Genomic DNA, 19,850 nt, shown 5'->3' on the forward strand with positions numbered 1-19,850 from the left:
GCTCTCACTCTCTCCATCACAACTCAAAATCAAGGTTAGTGGGTTTGTCGTTTGGTTTATGGGTGTTTTGGATGGTTGGAAAACAAAATCTTGCTCCCTTGCATGAGATTAGAGATTGTATGGTATTAGATAATGAACTTATGCATATAAGATGTTGTGTACATATTTTTAATCTCATTATCCAGGATGGATTGAAAGAAGTTGATAAATCAATTGTCAAGATTCGAAATGTAGTTAAATATGTGAAGTCTTCCCCTGCAAAACTTAATAAGTTCAAGTTATGCGCAGATAAACAAAATATTTTGGGTGGTGGGCTTCTTTGTCTTGATGTTCCAACTAAGTAGAACTCAACATATCTAATGTTGAGTGCAGCTCTCAAATATTATGCGACATTTGAGGTGATGCAAAATGAAGACAATAAATTTGGCCCATATTTACGTGAGGTTGGACAAGGAATACCAACTTTACATGATTGGAAAACCATCAAGGTTTTTGTACAATTTTGGAAGCTTTTTTATGATACAACTTTGCGTTTCAGGCTCAGTTTATGCAACTTCAAATTTGTTCATTAGAGAAATATTTACAATCTATAATCATTTGAACAAATTTTTATAAGTGATTCTAATATGCTGAAAACTATGACGGAGAGGATGTTGTTGAAATATGACAAATATTGGAGGGATTTTGAGAAATTGAACAAAATTTTGTTTATTGCATCTATGCTTGATCCGCGCTTCAAGTTGGAAGTTTTGGAGTTTTGTTTTAGAAATATTCTTGGGAATGAGAGAGCATCTGAACTTGTTAATTGGTTAAGGATGATGATTGAGCGGATGTATAAGCAATATTCAAAACCCAGTGTAGGTTCAAGTAAGGGCCAATCAAGTGTTGGTGAGACCCAAAGCAACACTTCTTATGATAATGTGGATGATATATTAAGTATGTTTGAACAATATCAAGCATCAAAAGGTGTTGTAGAGTCTAAATCAGAATTGGATAAGTATTTCATGGAAAGTGTTGAAGGATCGACACCTAATTTTGATATTCTACTATGGTGGAAAGTGAACTCAATCAGATATCCGATCCTTGCCAATATGGCTCGAGATATGTTAGTTATTCTCATATCTACTGTTGCTTCTGAGTCGGCATTTAGCGTTGGAGGTCATGTCTTAGATTCATTTCGTAACTCATTGGCCTCAACAACAATTGAATCTCTTATCTGCACACAAAACTGGTTAATGGCTCCCTTCATTAATTATGACTCCCAAGATGTAATGGAAGATACTGAAAGCTACAAGTTAGAAACCGGTAAGATTCACATTTGAAAATTATTTTCATATAGTCTTTTCAATTAATTGTATGTTTAACATAATTTGTTTTCTCATGTAGAGATAACTTTGAAGAATATTTTAAATGAGGTCGATTGAAGATTACTTAAAGTACTTTTGGACCAAAACTAGCTAATCCAAGAGTAAGACCATTTTTGTTTGTTGATTGGTTAATGGTTGTTTTATCCCTTGCCCAAGTTACTCTTGAAGTTTATCTTTGCTTGTCATTTTTGCTTGCAAGTTGCCGTTACATACTAATCAGTACGTGGATTTTGAGATATCTCTATGTGATCAAGAGAAATTATTTATTAGAATTGGAATAAGTTTTGATGGTTATGTTATTTCTTGATAGCCATGGTCACGTGTTTGAGTAACTCGTATTTCAAGATGGTTGGGTACCGTCGGGTGCAATTCTGTGTGGACTGCTTGAAGATCATATGGTAAACGGTTTGCTGGTTTGTAGCAAATCAACTACCATATCAGGCTTCAATTTTCAAAGGGGCTTGAAAATGAATGGACTGTTTGAAAACAATTTGAGGCATCTGTTGAAACTAATCAATAAAAATCTTTTATTTATAATTTGTCTCTTTCTTTATGAGTAATTATTCTTGATTTTTCAAATGGTTAGCGGCTTGCTAGAGAGTAGAATCTTTGGAAAATATATGGTGCAGAAACGATCTTAAATTTAATTTGTTGTTGGATTTTATCAATTTAGAGTCAAAATGATATAGGGAATCTGGTAGTGTATCATATGTCCAACTTGACCTCCTCAGAATCCTTTATATTAATACCTGCACATCAAGAATCTCATTTTTGTCAACTACAATTTTGAATGCTCAATAATGTACTTCTTTGTAGGAGGGACCATTGCCGCACAAGATCGGTTGCGATATCAGCCCTTGGATATATATCATAATTGATAGTGGATTTCTATTGATTGCTGCTCCAATTGGAGAGGGCTTAGTTTTGGACTTTCCTTGTGGATCTTTCGGGATTGATGTAACTAGGATATTGTTCTTTTTGCCTTTTGGTATAAACAAGAAGTTGCCTTTGGTTGGATTATTCTTTTTTATGTAAATAGTTGATTTGGAATCTATCAAAGCAGGCCAGGAAGAAACATGAATCAAATTAATTTTGTCTATAAATCTGACTCTATTTTCATCTCATCGGTTATATTATTGAACAACAATAAAAATCATTGACCAATTATCTAGAATTTTGTGCATATAATTAACAAAGAGAATTGATTTTTAACTTAAAGAGACATGCAATGCATACAGATATAAGTGTCCCCATTTGGGACCAACGAAGTATGGGAGATTTCTAATACCTCATGACAAATCCCATGTTCATGCCGAAACATCACACCGGGTGCTTCCAGACAATGTTATTATCGTTCAAAATCAAAATGGCCAGAAAACTGAAAAGCATTTAAAGATCTTCCTTCTAGTGATTCAAAATCAAAATAACTTTCTATTTAGAGACCATTAAAAAAAAAAAAAGACCCTAGTCGGAATAAACGGGTATTCTGAAATCAACTTCGGGTCAGGTAATCGAGTATCGGCCAATCGGGTAAACGGAAGTGCACTGAAATCGGGTCAGCTCAGAATAGTTAGTTTGGGGTTGGGTCAGGTCAGGTGACCAGTCCTACTTCCATATGCTCTAAGGTATGGAGAGTTAGTGCTATGAACATCAGAATCAAATCTAATCTATGCTCCAGGTCCTGCTCCTCAACCAATCACATCCATGGGTCCATCCTGGTTGGTCTCTTCTGGCCCTGATACGACTTCTACCATTTCGGGGGATGGTAATGGGATTACCACAATAAGATTCTTTGAAATCTTAGTAAGTTAACAACAATATGCAAAAAAATAAATTACGCATAACAAATGATAAATATGACATGTATACATGCAGGGAAATCTGTATTATTTTCCCATCCAGCTTTTCAAGACTTCTGTCAACTCATACAAAAAATATTGTGATGCATATTTTCTTATAGAGAACATTTTTCAATTCATCTTTAAAAAACGTAATCTTTCATCATCATTAAAGCCATCATTAACATTAACATCATAACGTATGGTATAATCACAGCTCTCCATATGCATTGTGAGTACCTGCTGGTGACCGTAATATAACTTATCTTGAAACTAAGTTGTCTGCAGACTCGTTCTTAATGCATTGATAACATAATATTTCATCATAACATCAAACATATGCACCCACTAACCTTAGGTGTCATAAAATTGACTTCACTCCGGTATTCTTTAAAAAGAATCCATTCGAAATCCATTGATGGCTCTTTGTCAACCCAATGGTTACTACTCCATTTTTACACACTCAAGAGTAGATAGATGAGTTCCACTAGGATAATTCCCTTCCTAGCCTTTGAGGTCATGATAAAAATTTATATTTTCATGCTATGCTTGAAAAGGTTTTTCATGACATGTGCTCGTAAGGTATGCTTCATGTGAAAATGACGATTTCATACGATATGCTAAAATTGTGAAAATTACACATGTCATGTAAGCAAGTAATCAAATATTCAATGTATCATATGGCATGATGTTCATGCTAAAAATGACATTTATATAATGAACATGACATTTATCTATAAATCATAAATAAATTATCAAAGTGTAAGTTAGAAGCTAATTTACAAACTTTCCGAAGTTAGAGAGTCAAGTCGGCTGAAAATAAAGTTATTCTAAATTAGGATTTGAACCACTAAGAAAGATGCCCATAATAAAAAAAGGTCCAAAAATTGATATTTACAAAACTGCCCTTAAACTTTCCAAAATTGCCACTAAGGCCCTGAATTCTCACTATTTACAATCAAGCCTCAAAATTCACCAAATTTCACAAATCTCATATTTTGTATGTTCTAAAATCATCTATGTCCTTAGAATTGCAAGATTCAAGTTACAAATACGCCAAACATACCCAACCAGTGGCATGCATCTCTTAAGGCCTATATGTGATTTCAAGTTTAAAACCTCTATGGATGCATGTGTGCTCAGATTTCATCAAGTGGAAACTATAAGTATAACCTTAGAGAAAATTTAAAAAACTTATGTTCGGGTCATACAAATTTATACCAACACTTAAGCATGAATTAAGGCCAAATTACCTGCTAAACAGTCCATTAAGCATATGCATAATGTTTCTAGCTTTTTTTTAACCAAGAAATGTTTAAAAACCTAACTAAATCATGCATTTCCATTCTTATCTCAATTACAAATATTTTCTAAATGCTCATTATTCAAGCCTAGGCAATTTAAGCAAAACTTCACAACTTAAATTTAAATCAAGTAAAACCGATGCATGCTAGATCATTAACACAAGATATGAATTTATAACCTATCATGGCATGCTTTCAACCTCAAATTTAACCCTTCAAAGTTTATCAAAGATATTAGTGAATCATATAAAATCATATTAAGACATGCCATAGCTAAAAAGTCAACCCAAACTAATTTATTCATTCAATATTCCCACATTGACCCGGTTTGCATATATCATGCTAATCCTCAATAAAACTCAATTAAAATTTAATTCCCATGCTATAAATTAAAACCTAACATGCTATGCTAACACTAAACAAAGGATAGGGTAAGGTTACTTATAAAAATCGTGGCCCTTGAACTCCCAATACAACCTCTCTTCAAGAACTCTCTCAAACACACTCGGTTTCACTCTTTCTTCACACTAAGAGGGGATGGCTCACAAGAATTCAAGAGAAAGCTTTGAGGAGTGGTGTGAGGAAGTGAGGGGTAAAGGGGGCTATTTATAGGGTTCATTGGAGGGGTGAGAGGCATGGCAATGGTGAGGCTTGGGATTGTTGGAGATGGGCAGTGGAGTGATGAGTGCCAAAAATCAGATTGTGTCATCTTTGTGCAAGTGAATAGTATTCAAACTCCCATCATTTCTACATGTTCAAGTGTTGCATTGTGTGTAAGGGTGTAGGTGCTGCCATGGTTCAGAAAATCAAAACAAAATTGAAATGGATGGCAAGTGAGGTCATGCTAGATGTCGTCGAGTAGGGGTCTTCAAAGGCTGGCCAGATTTCATCACCCATTTGTCCTATCTTCATGGCTTTGTCTTGTAGGTATGATGACTCCTTTTGATGGCTTTTTTAGGTGGTTGAAGGTAGAGGGATTGGCTGACAAGTGATCATTTAGGAGCAGGTCATGGAAGGGGGTGAAATGAGGGTGGTTGCCAAGTGACCTCTATTGTTAATGCCAATCGGTTTTGGAATTTCTGTGGGGAAAATTGGTCAATAATCTCATGAGTACTTGAGGGACCTCTTAGGGATTGAAGGGAAGGGGTGGTGCGTGTGAAGGTTGCTCAATAAGGAGCAAAAAATCCTTGAAGAACTAAGGTCATTCGATTTGCATCCAACTATGCTTCCTAGGGAAATAGTTGGGTTTCAATTTGGTTTCTTGGAAGTATTTCGCCCCTTGCTAGGTCTTGTTCATGAGTGATGTTGTGAGGCATAAATGGTGCAATTGCTCTTGAAACATTGGTGGAAGTGGCGTGAGTTAGGGGCTGGTTTGATGAAATGCACATTATTGCTGCACCAATGTGCCAATTGGTGGTTATTGGTGCATTGACATGGCTTAGTTCCAATGGACAAATGTTGGGTCAATCGTAACCTTCTAGGTTAGTCTAAGAACAATGCATATTAATAATGAAAATAAAAAATTACAGATCATAAATGTGAAGAAAATATTTTAAAGAAAACCATGCAAAAATCAAGATTTGAGATTACTAATTACATGTGAGATGAATAGTACTTCTTAACTTAAGTTAGGGGCATGTGGTTCCTCTTGGGCTTAAGTTAATTGTGATTTGGATAATTAGATTAAATAAGATGGATCTATAAATAATAATAAAATTATTTAAATTAAAATGTCTATGAAATTTTAAAAACTGAGAGAAAAAATTGAATAGAAATATTCTAATAATTAGATAATAAATCGATAAAAATATTTGAATATTTAAAATTAAAAAGTATTTGTCTTTATAGTGTTTGGATATTAAAATGAAATGGAATGAGAGCTATCCAAACCAGTCATTAGTACTCCATGTGATTCTGCACTCTTCGAACTAGATGTATCAAGAAACTTGTGATGAAGAGCATGTAAGGGTCAAGGACGAAATTTTAAAGCAATGGCAACCCCTGCTCTAAAGGAATAGCTCAACATCTCAAGTTCTCACCAGTCTCTCAAATCGGTGCTGACATTCACAATTCAAATCAGGAACAGCATAACTTACAATGCAAGTGAAAATTACATATTTCCCCATTCTCCAAAGGCTTCAGAAACAATTTGCCTAAACACACAAGCCAACAGCCATGTAAAGCCCATATTTTTTTTTTAACCAAACCTCCCACTCATAGTCATAGTAAATCCGTGACCGAAGCTGATCTAGAATAAATGCTACTCCTTCAAAATTCAGGGCTACCTTCGACATTCAGGGAAGTTATATTGAACTATCATGAAATGTATTTTTCCTGCTGCTCCTGAAGAATTCTTGCTGAAGACTTTGCATCCAGATATAGTGCACTCACTTCCTCAATATCCCCCTATATATCAAACAGATACAAGCAACTAATTCAGGTGGTTTTTATTATTATTATTATTATTATTATTATTATTATTATAAATATTGTAGAACAATTTTCTGTAAGTTTTTAAATCAACTGTCCAAGCACATACACTACGGATGAAAATCGTGATTACCTTGAAAATTTTGTCTCGACCGTTCATTTTTGACACAATACTGGCAGGCGACATCAACTGAACTGCATGCCTGATTTAATAACACAAGAGTAACTAAATACCCTTCAAGGGAAAGGTCTCAAAAACTCTTAACAGCAGATCTAAAGATTAAGCCAAACCTTAATGATGCTCGTTGTCCAATGTCGCCAAGGTAAGCCAAACTTTCATCATCTACAACCAGGTCCTCCACATTTGCACGAAGAGCTAAAATCTACCAGGGAATACGACCAGAAATATCAGCATGTGGACAACAATAATATGCTCAAGAGTTGCAAAGAATTTTTTTTTGATAGGTAAGAGTTGCAAAGAAATTTTAGGTAATAACCTTTATCATGTCAGCAATATCATAGTTCTGTGTTCGAATAATCACCAACCGGTCCAACAAGTCAACAGGTATGCCATGAGGACTACTCATATCAGTCCCTCTGCATGGTAGCATATCCATGTTCAGAAATTAAAACACCAGTCAACTAAGTCCAAGTGAATAGGGAATTATGAAGCAGTGCCAACAGGGCCCACGCACGATGCATTATTGATTGTTCATTATTGATTTTGAACAAAAAGACCAAAATAGTTACATGACAAAGAATATTTAGCACTGTATAGTTCTCAAAACCGCTGAATTACTTTATTGCAAGTACCTTACTGCATTATTACCAACTCAAACAATTAAAATACATGTAGGGTGCGGCTACTATGCCGCCCCATCTTGACCGCTGGGCGGTATATTGCAAGTACCTTACTGCATTATTACCAACTCAAATGATTAAAATACATGTAGGGTGCGGCTAATATGCCGCCCCATCTTGACCGTTGGGCAGTAAAAGTTCTTTTTTTTTTTTTTTCCTTTTTTCTTTTCAAATTTTTTAACATATTTAAATACATTTAAAAAATAAAAAAATACACCAATACATTTAAAATCACTTCCTTAATTACTAAGTAAAAATAAAAAATAAAAAAAGAAAAGGACAAGCGGTCAAATGGAGGTGTCAAATGGAGTGGGCATAGTAGTGTTTTTCATACATGTAACCATGCAATCCCGTACTTGTGATATAGTAGATTTCCATGGCAAATATCATCTAGCAGTTGGCCTCATCATTTTAAACGTTTTACAAACCCATGAATGCAGACTGCACACAATACCTAGTTGCTAAATTCTTAGTTCCTTAGCACCTGACAACACTGAAAGCCAAAGAAAATATCCCTAATTTGCTCCAAGCCATCACAAGATATTAAAGGCAGAATAGTGCTAAGAGTTTGCGATGCTTTCTTTAGTTGATTGGGTTGTAGTACCAAGTTTGACGTTTTAACAACAGATCTAGCTTCGTAGCAAGGAAGGCCAATAGTTAATTTTATAACGCAGATGCAAAAATCATTTGTTAAGGCCAGAATGAAGGTGAAGTGATGACATATCCAAGAACTATATCAAGCATTTTTATTATACAGTTTGAGTGCATTCAATTTCTGCAAAAACTTTTCTTACTTGTGAACGGTGACTCCCATATTCTTACTAAGGTCCACAATATGATCTAGGCAGTGATCTCAAAAAAATTTCAAGGTCAACAAGAGTTCTATACCTTACGTTGCATATTCCTCTATTCGTAGCAAATATTACTATAGGGGATAGTGAGCTCTCTAATGCACGATTCAAGTATGAAAAGCATTCCATATCCAGCATGTGTACCTGAAAATCATGGCTTATAAATAAACAAAAATAAATTAAGAACATGTATATAAAAGATGGAAAGAACATGATGTACAAAAGAACCTCATCAATAAATAGAACTCCAGGGACAAGTTCTGCTACACCCTCATCAATATACCTGTTAACAACCTGTTGTTACAAAAGAAAAACCATTAAAATCTATCTTCAATCATGCATAGGTGCTGATCTTGAGTATGTCCTGTGTACTTTAGTTATTCCTACTTTTCTCATCAATAAAATTCTTCTGTACAGATCAACAAAAAAAATACATCTTCAAAGCTAGATATGGATATAATTTCGGAACTACCATAGAACATGTCATCCTTGAAATATCAGACTGGGATGAAAAACAAGCATAGTTAGAAGAGGTTTAATCAATTCTTTTGAAGATAAAACATAGATCATGTTAACACCCTGGAATTTTCATATCAATCTGTGAAGTATTGAGAAACCAATTTTGACTTGAGAAAGATCTTTCCCAACGCAATCAAAGAAATTCTTCAGGAACTTTATATGACCAGCTAACCAAAATATAGGAATCTATCCAAAGAAAATACTATCTGGAAATTCATATTTGACATAAATCGATGAAGAAGTACCTTATTAATTTCTTGTCGTAACTTGTCAGTGATCTCAGTTTTCCTAGGTTTCATCATCTGACCCATTAGAGATAGTATATCTTGCCCCCCTTGAGGTCGTGCATTTGCAGCATCTAGATCATGTAGTGTTACATCCTGTTAGAAAATAGATAAGCAAAAAACAAAACATCAACATAGAAAGCCGGCTTTGCCTTATTCTTTGATAAATAAAGTTTGTTTATCTATAAAAAAAAACACAAACAAAGCTGGCTACATCTAGAAAAATACTTTATAAACCTTCTGACAATGAGGAAGTTCGATAACAATAGATGACATCAGAATAACATCAGTAAACAAAAGAAAATTTTATCAGAATCAAGGAGTATATGGAACTGAAAGCAACTTTTTTACGTTATTCTTTCCCCCTGTTCTTTCCCTTTTGCTAAGTAAAACTAGAATGTGACCTATCCAACTTCAGTCTACCCCCTTCAGCACTCAGAATAGCCCAGAGGTCACCATCCATTTGGAAGCTCAACAATTTACTTAAGCCAGCAAGAGTCACAAGGTGATAAGCTCGTGATATGAATAAAATTCCAGCATCCTTGGGTGGGCTGCAGTTTTCAAGCCTGACTACCCACAAAGTCTCTGGGGTTCGGTGTGTTTTATCAATAAAAATTTCAGAGACAACTTTTCCAAATTGTTTAAATGCATATGCGGCTCAGATTTTAATTACATTGAGGCAAATGCTTCACGCATATACTAGGCATTTGCTCATCAACTTTAAGGAATACCAAATCTGACTGGCAGTCAAAAATGGAAGTGTGAAGTGTGCAACTATCTTGATCTGGTATGGAACACAGTCAGGAAATGTCCAAGACTATGATAAATTAGCACATCATCTATGATTCTGAAAAACATATGACATACACAAAATAACCAGCAGCTGAAGGAAAACAGACCTGAACTATCTCCTTCTTTTTGTGAACCTCTCCTTTAGGAAGTGGAACATACTCTTCTGCCTCAAGGTCAAATTCTGTAGCAAAAGCATCACTTCTTCCCACCCTCTTCACTGCCCCACTATTTGCTTCAATATATATAACATCACCAACAGCTACCTGCAACATGCACCGGGTAAACCAAAAGTGATCAAACTATACTCAAATATTTAGGAGTGATTTGGATTCAGAGATGAGTTGAGATGGGTTGAGATGGTTTGTAAATAGTAGAATAAAAGTTGAATTATTTATTATATTTTGTGTGAAAGTTTGGGAAAGTTGTTTTGAAATTTGAAAAAGTTGAATTGTTTATTATATTTTGTGTGGGAATTTGAGAAAGTTGTAATGATGAGATGAGATGAGTTGAGGTGAGGTGGGTTGAGATGAGTTACAAATACAAACGAGGCCTTAATTAGATTCTCACTTTGAACCCACAAGAAGGAGAGGGGAGAATGGGCATCAAAGTGGCAAGAAATTAGAGTGCAAGGCATGAATGATCCTCGGTAAGAAATAAATATATATTTTTTATTGGCACCGGGTGTCCAGGAACAGCGTCCCAACTAATCCCGGGGATACACAAACCCTTGGCAAGGAGTTTTCCGAAAGTGCACCTCGGGTAATCAAGGGAAAAATCTCACAGTCTGATAGCCCCTAGAGATTGTTTGCACCTATGGGGATTGAACCTTAGACCTAAGGAGAGCATAACCCCAAGCCCAAGGCCTTTACCACTTGAGCCAACCCCTAAGGGTTCAGTAAGAAAGTGCTATTATTATTTATTTCTCAGTAATAAATAAATAATAATAGCCAACAAGGAAAAAAAAACAACCTCAAGCACATTGTGCAATCTGTCGAAAATATATGAACATAATCATAACAAACTTGCATTCAACAGCTTCACAAGGGACTATACGAAGAAGAAAATAAGAAAATCAAAGGAAAAGAGAAGTATATTTTTATGTCGTACAAGGAAAGCTAAGAGATAAAAGGACCTTACCTTTTCTTTAATCAAGGCATCGTAGATTGTTGGGTCCAACTTCAGTTGCTTGGTTCCTTTCACAGTTTTTAATCCAATGATCACATGGCTAATGCTCTTACCATAGCCACCTGTCATGCTCTCAGTTTCTTCTGGGGAGAGTTCAGTCACCTATGAAAAGACTAGAAATACATCAATAACTGAAAAAAAAAGGGGGGAGATGGAGATTTTAAAACTACTCAGATTATGGTGACATCAGAAAAACATCAAAGCAGCGTTACTATAGTAGCTTCTTGCCTCTCCTTCATAGACTTCTTTATTTTCCTTGATACGTAGACCAATGGCCCGCCGAAAATTTTCCATCAAAACCTCAGTTTTCTTTACTTCTGATGAGTATACTTCAGATCCAACCATTGGGCAGAAAGGGACCTGCAAATATCAATGAAAAGTCTCCTTAATAAGCTTGCAGGACAGCAACCGTGTAATATCAAATGAAAACAAAGACATCACCCAAAAAAAATAATGGAACATGGATAAAGAGCCCCCACTGAGAAACATTGAAATTTTGTGAACTTCAATATAAAATTTCAAGCAAATTACCAAGAGAAAATATGAGACGTACCTTGCTCCCAAGCTCCTGGGCTATTCCAAGGGCCAGGGCTGTTTTTCCAGTACCAGGAGGTCCAGCGAATAAAAGTGCCCGGCCAGCCATCTTCTTCTGCCGTATCATATCAACAACAAGACCAGATGCTTCCCTTGCCTCTGCCTGACCCACAAATCCGGCAGCCAAAGGTAATGCTCTTCCATTGGCCTGGAAAAGGAAGGACCAAAAAGAAAGGACTACTTGTGAGGATTGCTTGTGGAAATTTAGGGACTAGGAACGATAAGCTGAGTTTAAACATTATAAAACAGAGCTTATAGGTAGACATAGCATGAATTCCCGCCTTCCCACCAAAGAATGAGCAATGCCGATATATGTGACAAAAAAATAAAGGCGGTCAATAGTTCAAATAGTTCTAAAGTGACCATGAAATTAAAAGGTTGATAAGCATCAAATGCACACTAAAACCCTAAACCCTTCGGAATTTTTTTCCCCTTAAGACCTTTTTGACAAAAACATGTCATTTTTCTACGAAAATTATGGAGGAATGCAAACTAGAGAGAAAGAGAGTGAGTACCTCGAGGCCAAGACCTTTGATATGAGTATGTGTAGCAATGCGCTGCTTCTTTGTCGTGGACTGAACCTCTTCAATTCTCACTTTATCCATGTCTCTCTCTCTCTATCTCTCTCTCCCTGTGACTGCGCGAGATTTTTTAGGGTTACGGTTTTGTCCGTGAAGAAAGAAAGAACAGATACTGATAGACACCGAGCCACCGAGGTGCTGCGACGGACCGAGAAACCGACCCACCGAGGTGCTGCAACGGAGCGGACTTGAAGCCACGAACTGGAAGCCAAGAACTGTGGCGGGAGCTTGAACCTGAAGCCACGAACTGGAAGTCTGTGAATGTAGATGGCTGGGCTGCTGGGCAGAGAAATTAGGCTAGGAAAAGTGAAAACCGGAGAAATATCGAAGGGAAGAAGAAAAGGGTTTCCGATTTTACAATTTTACCCATTCATTTTTCAAGTAATTTCCAAGCTGCCATTTAGCCTAGTTTCGGATCTAAATTCGTGTTCCGTCCGAAATTCTGAAATTCGAATTCGAGCCGAAACAATCAGTTGGAACACTTTTATTGGATTAGTTAAAAGTTAGATCTAATGAGTATTTAGTTCTTAAAAAATAAAATATGCTTACATTGGATTAGTCAAATTTTAAATATTTAAAATTTAGTTACAATAACTTTTAAAAAAATTTTCAAATTTAAAGGTTACTGTACATATATCAAATAAATATTTTAATAATTATTTCTCTTTTTTTTTTTCTATCACATATTTTATCATAATTAATATATTAATTTAATAAGAACATGATTATTAATTAATATATAATAAGTAGAATAATAAAATATGATAAAATTAAATAAATTAATAATTAAAAAATTAAATATTTTTGAAATTATTAATTATTCATTATCATATAATGAATAAATGTATAATCTAATGTAGAGATTTAATGTAAATAACCAAAACTAAATTCATCTTATATTATTTTATTATTATATAATAAAAAAAATAGCTATTCCAATGTAGAGATTTATGTGAATGGAATAGTCAAAAGTCAAATTTCTCTTACATTCATCAAAATTGTCCTTTAACTTTGACTAATCCAATGAGAGTGCTCCTAAACATTGGAATAGCTATTTTTTCATTATATAATAATAAAATAATATAAGATGAATTTAGTTTTGGTTATTCACATCAAATCTCCACATTAGATTATACATTTATTCATTATATAGTAATGAATAACTAATAATTTCAAAAATATTTAATTTTTTTAATTTTATCATATTTTATTATTCTACTTATTATATGTTAATTAATAATTATGTTCTTATTAAATTAATATATCACTAAGTCAAATTAATATATTAATTGTGATAAAATATGTGATAGAAAGAAATGGAGAGAGAAATAATTAATAAAATATGTATTTGATGTATGTACAGTAACCTTCAAATTTTGAAAAACTTTTGAAAGTCATTGTAGCCATTGGAATTTGACTAATCCAATGTGAACATATTTTACTCTTTAATAGCTAAATACTCATTAGATTTAGATTTTAGCTAATCCAATGAGAATGCTCTTACACCATGTTGATTACTATTCCTCCACGAAAAAATGGTCATTTCGATCCGAATGAAACGAAGTAAATCAGTTTGGATTCGAAAAGTGTTTTATTTTATTTTATCTTATCATTATAATGTTTTCAAACTTTTACATAAATTATAATAAACAATTCAATTTTTCAAATCCTAAAATAATAATAATATTAAAAAATAATATTCTAACAATATTTTTTTAACTTTTATCTTTTATCTAAAATCATTTCATCTCTCAATTCAAACCGGCCCTAAAAATGTTCCATTCCGATCGGAATGGAAAATTGGTCATTTCCATTAGAACGGAACCTTTTTTTTCAATCAAAATATCACCTTTCATATGTTAGTAAACTAGACATTACAACACTTATCTTATAAAACAACAAAAAAATTAAAAAAAAAAAAAAACCCTCAGGGCCATCCTCTATTCAGACCAGCTCCCCACTAGAATTTACAACAAATTGTGCAAGATAGTGAGCTACTCTATTCCTTTCTCTATATGTGTGGTTAAGTATCCAATTTGGATGTGTACAAAGAATTTTTTTAATGTCTTTTATAACCTGGCCATGTCATTCCCAACATTCCTCCTTGTTATTTTCAGCTTTAATCACCCCCAATGAATTACTTTCAAATATTACCTTCTGTATGTTAAGTTCTGCACATAAGCAGAGGATCCTCCATAAAGCAGTAGCTTCAACAAGCACAACAAATTGAATTCAATCTTTTGGCATACACAAAGACACATGCACATCTCCCTCCTCATCTTTAATAACCACTCCTGCCCTCATTATTCTTTGGTTTGCCTTGAAAGCAACAAACCAATTTACTTTTACATAGCCTCTCTTGGAGTTTCCCATTTAACCAACCTCATCTCCACTATAGCAGGTTCAACTCTTTGTGTCCCCTCTGTTGTGCTTGTTGAAAATCAATGAGACTTACTTTTGCTTTATGAAAAACCATCACAAAACTACTAAACTTCCCTTTAAAAACAAAACCATTCCTTCTAAGCCGTATATGTCTCATATCAGATACCACCAGTTCCACACTTTCTAGAGCCAGCTCAGCTAATAATGTCCTCTAGACAGCAACCATATCCACCTTAGTTGACACTCACTTCTACACTGGACTCTCTCTCTCTCAGCCTATAGATCCACAGCTACAGGACAACTCCATAAAGCATGGCATACAGTTTCAACTTCCCTTAAGCAAATAGGACATATTGATTTTTCCACCACTTTCCTTCTATATAGGTCTTGGTGGGAAGGCAATTGTTAAGAGCCTTCCATAAGAAGTTTTTAATCACTCCCGAGGTATTAAGCTACCACAACTCTCTCCACCCTTCTTTAAGCTTTCTCCCTCAGATGACTCCCCTTTCAATTCCTTCTTCCTGCTTAGCTCAAGGTGATAGGTACTCCTTACATTAAAGCACCCATTCTTAGAGTAAGCCCAAATTCTCTTGTCCTCCAAGCCAGTGTGATTGAAACGAATATTGCATATTACTTCAGCTTCCTCTTCATTGAATGTAGCCTTCACTACCTCAATATCCCAATTACCACCATTCCCTAACAATTCCACCACCTTTGCTTTAGCATTCAAATGCTTAATGGGAGATTGCACTCGATGAGAAGGTTTACTAGGCAGCCATTTATCCTCCCACACTTTTATGTTCAAACCATTGCCCACTCTCCATACAAGCCCTTCCTTAAGCAGTTTCAAAGATCCTTAAATACTTCTCCAAATCATGGAAGGACCATAGCCCAACTTAGAACTCAGCACTTCAAAATTCTTTTAATACTTAGCCTTTAACACCATAGTAGTAATAGAATTTGGTTTAGTGACAAGTCTCCAACACTGCTTTGCTAAAAGAGCAGTATTGAAACTTTCCAGCTCTCTAAAACCAAGACCCCCAACCATCTTTGCAAAACCCATCTTCTCCCAACTGGCTCATTGAACCTTCTTCTCATTATTTTTATAACCCCAACAGAATCTAGCCATTATACTAGATATTTCCTTACACAACCTCTTACCTCTTAGGCAGCCTGAACACACTCATACAGTAGGTAGGTATGTACTGAATAACTTCTTTGAGTAATATTTTTTTGCCAGCAGGGGATAAGAATTGATTTTTCCAATTGTTAATCTTGTGCCAAACTCTGTCTTTGATCCTCCTAAAAGTGTCATAACAAGCTCTTCCAACCATAATAGGCAATCCCAAATATTTTTCACAACTACTTTGCACCATTTCCCTTAGATCTTGCAAAATCCTTTCCTTCTCTTCCTGTCTAACTGGAGAGCTAAACATCATAGTGGTTTTTTGTAGATTCATGCACTGACCAGAAGCTACTTCATATACCCTTAAGATTTCCTTCACTTTCAACCATTCTAACCACTTAGCTCTTGCAAAGATAATGGAATCATCAGCAAATAGGATATGAGAGACCTTTATACCTCCTCTTGCAACAGTCATCCCTCTTATATCACCCTTAACTTTAGCTACATTAATAAGACTACTAAGCCCATCAGCACTTAACAAAAACAGGTAAGGGGATATTGGGTCCCCCTGCCTAATACCTTGTGAGGGATATATAACATCTCTTGGTCTCCCATTCACCAACACAACATAAGATACAGATGTTATACATTCCATAATCAACCCAATCCATCTCTCCCTAAACCTCATTCTCTGCATGACAGCTTTCAAATAGGTTCATTCAACACTGTCATATGCTTTCGAGATATCCATTTTCAATGCCATACTTCCCCCTTTCCCCTTGGATCTAGTCTTCATCGAGTGCAATGTTTCATAGGCTACTATCACACTATCCAAAATCAATCTACCAGGAATGAAGGCATTTTGATTCTTAGCAATGATCTGTTTGCAAGAGTCTTTGAAATTAGCTTGTACAAAATATTGCACAAGCTAATTGGTTTATAGTCACCAACCTTCTTAGGCTCTGAAACTTTTGGTACCAGTGCTAATAAGTAAAATTGATGGACTGCTTAAGAACACCCCCATTCAAAAAACTCAATATTGCAGCACACACCTTATCCCCTACTGTATGCCAATAGGTCTGATAAAAGCATGCCTCAAACCCATTAGGGCCAGGGGCTTTCAATGGACCCATTTGCTTAAGAGTTGCCAAAACTTCATTCCTTGTAAAAGGCTTTTCCAATTCCTCATTCATCTGCTCAATGACTTGAATCCTAATGGATTGCACCCCTTTTGTCACCTGATTACATGAAGGAGCTATTGTTTTATAAACCTCAGTATAGTATTGCCTAAAAGCCTCCACAACCTCTTCATTCCCTTCTTTCAAATATGAATTAGCATCCACAACTAAGGTGATTTGGTTATTCTTTCTTCTCTGTTTAACAAAAGCATGAAAAAATTGTGTTTTTATCTCCTAAGGAATACCAAATCCTTTTTGCTCTCTGTCTCCACCTTATATCCTCCTTCTTCGATAACAATCCCACCTTCTGTTGCAACATGTGAAGTTTTGCAGAATTGTTAGGTCCCTCTCTATCTTGTAGCTCCTTTATTCTCTTATTTAACTTTTCAATATCATGGCATCTCTCCACATCCCTTCTTCTGAAAGTGCTGCTCAATTTACTACTACACACTCTCAACATATTGTGAACACACACAAGAGGTTCCATGCCAATCTGAGGAGTATCAGTCCAAGCTGTTCTAATTAACTCTTCACACTCATCCTCCCTTATCCAACTTGCCTCGAACTTGAAAGAATGCTGCCTTTTAGAGACAAACCTACTATCCTTCCTCACATATGGCATGAATGGATGATGGTCTAAACTGCTGGCTGTAAGACCTTCCACTTTAGCTTTCCCAAACATATTAATCTATTCATTGTTAACCACATTTCTGTCCAACCTTTGTTTTGTAAAAGTGTGGTCTGAATGTTTGTTACTCCAAGTGAAAGGGTTGCCACTCATTCCCACATCCACCAGTTTGTTAACTTTTAGAGCTTCTCTAAAATCCGATATCAACTTCTCATCTCTTCTGTTACCCCAAAAAAAAAAATTCTCATTCTGTGATAGCAACTCATTAAAATCCTCAACTACACACCATACCCCTCTATCTGGTGGATTCAATTGCTTCAGAAGCTCCCATGACTGCCACCTCTTACTTGCATTAGGGTGTCCATAGAATCCAGTAAAAAATCAGCTTCCTTGGCCCCCTCCTTTAACAAAAGTACTGACATGCTACTGTAAATAGCTCTCTATTACAACATCATCCTCCAGCTCCCAAAACAAGGCCAAACCACCTCTTCTCCCCAATGGATTAATTGCCAAACACCCATCCATCCACAACCTCCTTTTTAATTTTTCAACAGCAGCTACTTTTATTAGTGTTTCAATGAGAAACACAATTTTGGGTCTTTTATTCTTCACCAAAAGGTAAAGATCCTGAACTGTCCGAGGATTCCCAAGCCCTCGACAGTTCCAACATAGAAGATTCATAATGCCAGGTGGTGCTACGCAGCAGCCACCACCCCTAGTCTGTCATCACAAACCAAAACATCATTGCCTCTCATTTTCTTCCCTTTCACTAGCATTTCACCATCTTCCCCACAAACTTAATACCTATTTTCACCTTAGAATTTAAGCTAGAAGACTTACCTAACTCAGGCCTAGCTCTAGCCATTTTCTTCCATCGTGAAGACCTTGTGCAATCCTGGATCTATCCAACATCATTGGAGCTCAATCTTTCTATCAGCAAATTACTCTTCAGCATAACAGTATGTACATCAAGCATACTTATACTGGAGCCTATTTTCAACTCATCCACCTCTTGGCCATCAGTCTCCACACAGATTGGAACAGATTGAATCACCTGTTCTTGAGGCTTCACAATCAGCTCCTGGTCTTCAACCAGTTGAAAACTCGCATCATTCACCCTATTCCCCTCCTTAACTACCTCTTCCACCCTTTCAGCCCTTTGAACCTCCCCTCCCTGTTCTACATCTACATGATTAGGATCTAAAAAACCACCCATCTCCTCTCTTTTTCCTCTCCCTTTCTACTCTCCAACCTTAACTGCTCCTTTTTCTAGTTTGAGGCAAAGTTCTAAGCCAAACATCATACTGGCCAGCATTCCCCTCACTCTCCTTACAACCATCATTTTCATGGACAATTCTTCCACAGTTAAAGCATAGCCTAGGTAACTTTTCATACTGAAAAGGTACCCAACTTTTCCTTCCATCCACAACAATAGTCCTACCTCGAGCTACAAGTCTTCTAAGATCACATTCCACCTTCACCCTCAGACACCTCCCCCAAGCTGAGCCATCCTCCTGCACATAAACCTCTATAACTTTCCCCAACAAACTCCCAATTAATTCCCCCATCTGCGTATTCATGTAACTCAAAAACAGATTTAACATTTGCACCCATAGACAAGCATGATCAAAATCAAACAAGCTAGGTTGCATTCCACCATCGAAATCAAGCGACACAAAAAAGTAATTATCAAACAGCCATGGACAGCCATTGAGAACTTTCAATTTATCTCACTGACTAACAAAGGTAATCACAAAACAATTACCTCCAATTTCTTGAAATTCCAGAGGCTTGCCAACCTTCCAAACTTTCTCCATCATAGATCGTATAATTTACTTCCCAATCCTGCGCTCCGAGATTACCTTCCTCACCAAACTTCTTTCCCCCTTCAGTTCCATCGAACCACAAACTTCTTTCCCAATCTCAATCG

At 35.9% G+C, this 19,850-nt stretch overlaps 2 protein-coding genes across 2 annotated transcripts; both read right to left on the reverse strand.

The window, feature by feature from the left end:
• Positions 1-6,390: 6,390 nt before the first annotated feature.
• LOC109009020 (ruvB-like protein 1) lies at positions 6,391-12,929 on the reverse strand. Its single transcript, XM_035690335.1, has 12 exons — positions 12,541-12,929; positions 11,985-12,173; positions 11,660-11,791; positions 11,384-11,533; positions 10,354-10,509; positions 9,416-9,550; positions 8,880-8,945; positions 8,689-8,795; positions 7,437-7,536; positions 7,231-7,322; positions 7,073-7,142; positions 6,391-6,915 (listed from the first exon to the last, which is right to left on the reverse strand). Exons 1-12 carry the CDS (start codon positions 12,628-12,630, stop codon positions 6,826-6,828), a joined length of 1,377 nt encoding a protein of 458 aa, XP_035546228.1. The 5' UTR covers positions 12,631-12,929; the 3' UTR covers positions 6,391-6,825.
• A 2,492-nt stretch (positions 12,930-15,421) lies between these two features.
• LOC109009018 lies at positions 15,422-17,974 on the reverse strand. The gene is made up of 5 exons (XM_018989341.1): positions 17,597-17,974; positions 17,167-17,487; positions 16,150-16,805; positions 15,932-16,061; positions 15,422-15,823 (listed from the first exon to the last, which is right to left on the reverse strand). The coding sequence occupies exons 1-5, from the start codon at positions 17,972-17,974 to the stop codon at positions 15,422-15,424; spliced, it is 1,887 nt and encodes a 628-aa protein (XP_018844886.1).
• Positions 17,975-19,850: the final 1,876 nt, after the last annotated feature.

This window comes from Juglans regia, chromosome 5 (genome assembly GCF_001411555.2).
Source record: "Juglans regia cultivar Chandler chromosome 5, Walnut 2.0, whole genome shotgun sequence".
Classification (NCBI taxonomy): Eukaryota; Viridiplantae; Streptophyta; class Magnoliopsida; order Fagales; family Juglandaceae; genus Juglans; species Juglans regia.

Coding starts and splice junctions, on each gene's coding strand:
- LOC109009018 (XM_018989341.1), bottom strand. CDS start 17,974: ATGTTTGGGAAAGCTAAAGTGGAAGGTCTTACAGCCAGCAGTTTAGAC. Junction 16,806..17,166: donor GGCATACAGTAGGGGATAAG/GTGTGTGCTGCA, acceptor GCTGTCATGCAG/AGAATGAGGTTTAGGGAGAG. Junction 16,062..16,149: donor GTGTTCAGGCTGCCTAAGAG/GTAAGAGGTTGT, acceptor TCAATGAGCCAG/TTGGGAGAAGATGGGTTTTG.
- LOC109009020 (XM_035690335.1), bottom strand. CDS start 12,630: ATGGATAAAGTGAGAATTGAAGAGGTTCAGTCCACGACAAAGAAGCAG. Junction 11,792..11,984: donor CCCAGGAGCTTGGGAGCAAG/GTACGTCTCATA, acceptor TGATATTTGCAG/GTCCCTTTCTGCCCAATGGT. Junction 11,534..11,659: donor AAGAAGTCTATGAAGGAGAG/GCAAGAAGCTAC, acceptor GTCTTTTCATAG/GTGACTGAACTCTCCCCAGA.